Source organism: Arachis duranensis, chromosome 2 (genome assembly GCF_000817695.3).
Source record: "Arachis duranensis cultivar V14167 chromosome 2, aradu.V14167.gnm2.J7QH, whole genome shotgun sequence".
NCBI classification, from domain to species: Eukaryota; Viridiplantae; Streptophyta; class Magnoliopsida; order Fabales; family Fabaceae; genus Arachis; species Arachis duranensis.
In genome coordinates this window covers 69166520-69173601 of record NC_029773.3, presented here as the reverse complement: position 1 = coordinate 69173601, position 7082 = coordinate 69166520, and the positions used below count along the sequence as shown (strand labels likewise).

The window sequence follows — 7082 nt, the reverse complement described above, 5'->3', positions numbered from 1 at the left end:
CACAAGACCAAAATTAATTAAACTCTCTCTAGTGTTTTCAAAATTTCTGATTTACAGGTACTATAATATGAAGGAAAACATCAAACCAAATATACACCCATAACCTGACATTTTACACCCAAAGAATGTTGATTATACACCCAAAACCCTAAACCCCTAAACCCTAAAAATTAAACCCTAAACCCTAAACCACCCAACCTACTATACCCAAATCATTGAATTTTAGGGTTTAGGGTAATTATCGTATTGTTTGACGAATTGAATAAGCGAGCTGTTCCGGGTAATAAATTTGTTAAAAAATGAATGCATGCTCTCGCTCCTTTGTGTGCTGCTTATCCCTGCCCAGAAGTGGTGATCCAGATAGATTGGAACCCATATATGACGGTCTGCATAGAGATCTGCATAATACACCCAAACACAGACTATAAATACACCCGATAAAAATTAAATTTACACCTCTGCGGCAGATTTTAACCCAACACTACCTGAAAGCCACTTGTTGTCCACAAGACCAAAATTTAGCAGAAAATCATTCCAATTCCTATCAAATGAATTTTTTCTATGAGAGTTCCATTTTCCCTCTCTGCTACATGTAATCAATTGATTCTTAATCTCGTTTCCCTTCCTATTTGTGTTCCGAACTCTTGTAGAAAAACCTGCAGCCTTGGCGTAGTTCCTGTAAAATTTTCCAGCATCTTCAAGGGTGGTAAAGGTCATTCCAACCTTCAAAACAAATTGGCCATCAACAACAGAGAGAGGCTGCAGAATACACCATGTCAAAAACTATAAATACACGCAATTATTGCTAATATAATACACCCGAACGGCACCAACTCAACTAAAATGACAATAAAAGCCATAAGCTGTAAATACACAAGCTGCAGAATACACCATGATAAAAACTAAAAACACACCCAATCATGTCTAATATAATACACCCGAACGACAACAACTCAGCTAAAATAACAGAAAAAGCCATAAATGTAAATACACCCACACTACCGAAACAAATACACCCAAAAAAGTTTTGATCTACACCCGAGCGTCTGCTATAAATTCCAGATAATCAATCAAAACTAATACATTACATTCAATCCACAGATTTATGTTCACGGGGAAGTTTCACAGTCAATGTTCATGAATTATTCAGCTACACAATGCTATACAAATTACCGCAACAAAATTCAGAGTAATCGTATGTAAATCAAACCTCAGGAACTTCGTTAGATTCAAATTCATAATCCACTTCGCCCTGATTCAACTGACAATATGAGGTTGAATCATCCATTATCTTCAAAACGAGTTCAAACTTTGATTTCAGAAACCAAAAAATCGAAAAGAAAACGAAACTGGAGTTACAGAGAGAGGAACTAACGTCAATAACGAAGAAAAAACCAATGAGAAAGGAGAGAAAAAGAACGATCGAAAAACCAGGGGAAGACGCACGAGAAGAAGAACGATGAAATTCGGAAAGAAGGAAAACAAAGAAGGAAACAAATCTTTTAAATTTGGTAGTTATACAAACGCAAGATTTTTATATAGCGCGTGTAAGTGACGTAGGAGTTGCAGTGCGTTTTGGTGGATTAGGCATTAATGAACTTGTAATAGTTACAAGCCCTAATCGCTTGTATACTGAGCTTTTCCCATATTAAAAAGACTTTATAGATAAAGATATTTGTTAAGCTTAATTTTATTAGAAAAATTTTAATCTTTTTATTAAATACATTATACATCTCTTTAAAATTAATTTTTTTGTTTTTCAATTAAAATTGTCTATAATAAGAAATAAGATCTCTAGCAAGTCACTTGTTAGCAAAAACTATATAAAAATGTATAATTGGAATAGAATATAATAATTTTATAATTTATTTACTATATGTTTAGGATAGGGATCAATGGATCATTGATTCATTGGTAAGACACGAACATGACGTGGCACACGTGTGAGGTGGGAGCGCATCTTGTTCTTTATACGCATCAGAGGTCCAACAAAACGGAGAGAGAGAGAGAGGGGAAGCTTCAGCGTATATTTGCATTGATTCATCATATCCTTAAGCTAATGGGAAAAAAATAAAAAAAATAAGAAGAAAAAGGAAAAGAAAAAAAAGTAAAGCATGGTTACTCGCCGGTTCAGTTCTTCCTTCAATGCCCTCTTAAGTCTTAACTACGCTTCTTCGGTTAGTTCTATTTCTCATTTCAACCATATTATTTACCTTCACAAAATTAACCATTAAAATCCATTACTTACTTCTCTTCCTCGAAATATCTCAAAGTTTTATTGTTATTACTTTTTAAAGTTGCTTCTGAGAGAGAGAGAGAGAGAGAGAGAGAAAAAAAAGTGAATTTGAGTTAAAGGGTATGTCTAGGAATGTGGAAAGTTTGAGAATTTGAAGCTTTACTCATTCATCACATGCTACATTCTGTCGGCAACAACCACCCCACCAACATTCTAGGTTTCAGATTGTTTATTTGTGCATGTCGAATCTCATCAATTTGTAATAATAATTCCTTTTTATTTTGGTGCTGTGATTTCGCATGCTTTCAGTGTGAACATATCGGATCTAGGGGTTGAGTTGAAGTAAAAAAGCTCTTTGATTTTGGTCAAGGTCACTTCACTTGTAAGTATCTTTAACTCATAGATTAATCAGAGATCTATGTTCGTGGATTTTAAATGTTGCATTTATCTTGTGTTGTTTGAGTACTTTAATGTTTTCCCCAATATTTAGGTGACTTGTAACGGCTATTTGACTAGTGTGTTTTTGTTTTTGTTCCCCTTTTTCAGGGTGCTGAAGAATTGATACCCGTTGTATTTAGTTTTTTATTCAGAAGTGTGTACTTTAAGATTGGAATATTCAGTAGTTGAAATTGTTGTGAAGTGAAGCAGCTTCTGTAATTTGGAGTCGGTGTTTTTTGTTGTTTTGAACCAAGAAGATGCAGAGGGCACCGCCGGAGGACTTTTTGTTGAAGGAGACAAAGCCCCACCTCGGAGGTGGGAAGGTCTCCGGCGACAAGCTTACCAGCACCTATGATCTTGTTGAGCAAATGCAGTACCTTTATGTGAGGGTTTCAAAGGCGAAAGACTTGCCTGCTAAGGATCTCACTGGCAGTTGTGACCCTTATGTAGAAGTCAGGCTGGGAAATTACAAAGGTACCACCCGGCATTTCGAGAAGAAGACTAATCCCGAATGGAACCAGGTCTTCGCCTTCTCGAAAGACCGGATTCAGGCTTCGACGCTGGAGGTTACTGTGAAGGATAAGGATGTGGTGAAGGATGACTTCATTGGTCGCGTCTGGTTTGACCTCAATGAGATACCCAAGAGGGTTCCTCCAGATAGCCCTCTTGCGCCGCAGTGGTATAGGCTAGAGGACAAAAATGGCAACAAGGCGAAGGGCGAGCTAATGTTGGCTGTTTGGATGGGTACTCAAGCTGATGAAGCATTTCCTGAAGCATGGCATTCGGATGCAGCCACCGTTAGTGGAGCCGATGCTCTTGCAAACATTCGATCGAAAGTGTATCTGTCTCCTAAGCTTTGGTATTTGAGGGTTAATTTGATAGAGGCACAAGACTTGCAGCCGAGCGACAAGGGTAGATACCCTGAAGTTTTTGTGAAGGCAATTCTGGGAAATCAGGCATTGAGGACTAGGATCTCCCAGAGCAGAACTATCAATCCAATGTGGAATGAGGATTTGATGTTTGTGGCCGCAGAACCATTTGAGGAGCCACTGATTTTGAGTGTGGAAGACAGAGTTGCCCCTAACAAAGAGGAAGTATTGGGGAGGTGTATGATTCCATTACAGATGGTAGACAGGAGATTCGATCACAAACCGGTGAACACTAGGTGGGTTAATCTCGAAAAACATGTCGTAATCATGGAAGGGGACAAGAAGAAGGAAATCAAGTTTGCAAGCAGGCTTCATGTGAGGATCTGCCTAGAAGGTGGTTATCATGTTTTGGATGAATCAACTCACTACAGCAGTGACCTTCGTCCAACAGCGAAACAACTATGGAAATCCAGTATTGGAGTTCTCGAATTGGGGATATTAAATGCTCAGGGTTTGATGCCAATGAAAACGAAAGATGGTAGGGGGACGACGGATTCATATTGTGTAGCAAAATATGGGCAAAAGTGGGTGCGGACGAGGACAATCATCGATAGCTTTGCACCGAGATGGAACGAGCAATATACTTGGGAGGTTTTTGATCCTTGCACTGTCATTACAATTGGTGTCTTTGATAACTGTCACTTGCATGGTGGTGATAAGGGTGGAGGGGCAAGAGATTCAAGGATCGGAAAGGTAAGGATTCGTCTTTCCACCCTCGAGACTGATCGTGTGTATACGCATTCGTATCCTCTTCTAGTTCTTTACCCGAATGGGGTGAAGAAAATGGGTGAAATTCACTTGGCTGTGAGGTTTACTTGTTCCTCTTTGCTTAACATGATGCACATGTATTCACAACCACTGCTTCCTAAGATGCATTACATTCACCCCTTGACTGTCAGCCAGCTCGACAGTTTGAGGCATCAAGCTACTCAGATTGTTTCGATGAGGCTTAGTCGTGCCGAGCCACCGTTGAGAAAGGAGATAGTGGAATACATGTTGGATGTTGGTTCCCACATGTGGAGTATGAGAAGAAGCAAGGCAAACTTTTTCAGGATCATGGGAGTTTTGAGTGGATTGATTGCTGTGGGAAAATGGTTTGATCAGATTTGCAATTGGAAAAACCCCATCACAACGGTTCTGATACATATCTTGTTTATCATATTGGTTATGTACCCTGAGCTTATCTTACCCACCATATTCCTTTACCTCTTCTTGATCGGAGTTTGGTACTATAGATGGCGGCCGAGGCATCCTCCTCACATGGACACCCGTCTCTCTCACGCAGATTCGGCTCACCCCGACGAACTAGATGAAGAATTCGACACTTTCCCGACCACCAAGCCTTCTGACATTGTGAGGATGCGATATGATCGGCTCCGAAGTATTGCTGGGAGGATACAGACTGTTGTTGGTGACCTGGCGACTCAAGGGGAAAGGCTGCAGTCTTTGCTCAGCTGGAGAGATCCAAGAGCAACCGCGCTTTTTGTCATTTTCTGTCTTGTCGCTGCCATTGTACTGTATGTCACGCCATTCCAAGTTGTCGCCCTCCTGGCTGGAATTTATGTCTTGCGACATCCAAGGTTCCGCCACAAGCTTCCGTCCGTGCCGCTCAATTTCTTCAGGAGACTGCCTGCAAGAACCGACTGCATGCTTTGAGTCGCCGGAACTCTGGAAAACAAATAGATTTTTCCTTAACTTCCATTGTTCAGAACTTGAATTTGGTGTCTGGTTTGATTAATGCTTATGTGGCTTTGTTCTGTAGGCAAGAGTAGATTTTTGTGGATTTGGCGCAGTTCATTGTGTCATAGGAATTTTCTGTTTTGAATTTTTGTTGGTTTAATGTGTAATTTTGTAGTAGGTTGTTGTGAGTTGAAATGATTGTGCTGAATCAATATTCCATTTTTATTCAGATGACGGAGTCATTTTCCTCAATGGAAGTTGAACTTACTCACCTGACTTTTCAAACAGGTTAACAAGCTATTTTGTTATTGCTACGCCTTGTTATGCTTCCTTTTTTTTTAATGTTTAAATGGTTGTCCTATTAAATTTTGGTTAATACATTGCATTTTGTTTCTTGGTAATGTTTTGGTAAACGAATGCAAATAAATCGGAAGTGTGACTTTTGAAAAGTAATTTATTTAATTTTATGTTTTAAAAATAGTTCTTCAAAAGCTATAACTGCTATGTTTGTTAAAGTAAAATAATAATAATTTTTAATAAACATAAATTATACAATTATGTCCGATAAAGCTACTTTTAGCATTTAAATTAATTTTAATGAATATAAATATAATAAAATGTAAGAATAAATAATATAGATAACTATTCATAGATAAAGTTATTTTAGACTTTTAATTTTAAAAAATATAAGTTAGTTTTGAAAAATATTTTGTAGATATTTTTAAAAGTATTTTTAATCTTTTAAAACAAAAAACATAAGCATATGATCTTTTTAAGGACTTGGTAAAACTAATTTTTTAAAAATTACTTACTAAAGTTAAATTTTCAAATATAATAACTTTTCAAAAGTTCTAGTAGTTATTTTTTGTAAGAGAAAGTATAAGTGGCCAGTTATTTTATAGTTAATTTCAATTAATTTTTTTTATTTTTTCTCTTAAATGTTTTTTTTTCTGCTTGCCTTCTTCTCTCACACTCATCAAGATTTGACTTTAATACAAAACATATATTATCTATCTCTTTCATGGCTTTCAACAAAAAACTATTACAGGCTTCGGATATTTTATTTTGCTTTCAAAATTTTTTGATTGCGGTTTTGGATATTCCTTTCATACATGATTACGAATATCCATTTGAATATTAATGTGAATTAAAAATAAAATTTAAAAAAAATGGTGAAATTGTACTCTATTAATACTTTTTTAATTTATCATCGACCTATTTTTCAATTGTCTAATTATATATATAATTGCAATGTTTATAATTCATTGTGATTATCGATTTGTTACGTTGCAGCGACCTTAATCATCGTTTATCAATCACTAGATACGTGTTATTTGTAGTGGAAAAATCATAATTTGCAAAAAAAAATTCTATTTAAATAATCGATTAGATACTGAATTGAAATTCTTGTTTTTTTTACAATAATCGATTGTTTTATGAGCAAAAATTCAGTTTTTTTCCTAATTAATCGATTTTATTACTTATCCAATTGATTAATTGAGAGATCTAATTAATTGGTTGAATTATCTAATTGATTTGCTGAAGAAAACAATTAATTAGATATTTTCAAAACTTATTCTTTTTTATATAAATAGCAACTAATTGATTGTATTTATAACAAATACGCTTTAATTTTTTTATATAAATTCTTTTTAAATAATTCTCATTATTTCTCCTTTTTCTCTCTGTAACAGTTCAATTCAAAAGAATAATAAACATTGAATCTTATATTCAGATAAAGTCTCTAATTTTTTCTTGGGTATTGAAGCAACAAAATTAACACCTACATCTTATCACCT

The 7082-nt window shown here is 35.9% G+C and overlaps 1 protein-coding gene across 1 annotated transcript; it reads left to right on the top strand.

The window, feature by feature from the left end:
- The first annotated feature begins 2011 nt into the window (after positions 1-2011).
- LOC107474799 (FT-interacting protein 3) lies at positions 2012-5554 on the top strand. Its single transcript, XM_016094434.3, has 3 exons — positions 2012-2177; positions 2546-2618; positions 2783-5554. Exon 3 carries the CDS (start codon positions 2932-2934, stop codon positions 5257-5259), a length of 2328 nt encoding a protein of 775 aa, XP_015949920.1. The 5' UTR covers positions 2012-2177; positions 2546-2618; positions 2783-2931; the 3' UTR covers positions 5260-5554.
- Positions 5555-7082: the final 1528 nt, after the last annotated feature.

Excerpts from the sequence above, each read along its gene's own strand:
- LOC107474799 (XM_016094434.3), top strand. The coding sequence starts at position 2,932 with ATGCAGAGGGCACCGCCGGAGGACTTTTTGTTGAAGGAGACAAAGCCC.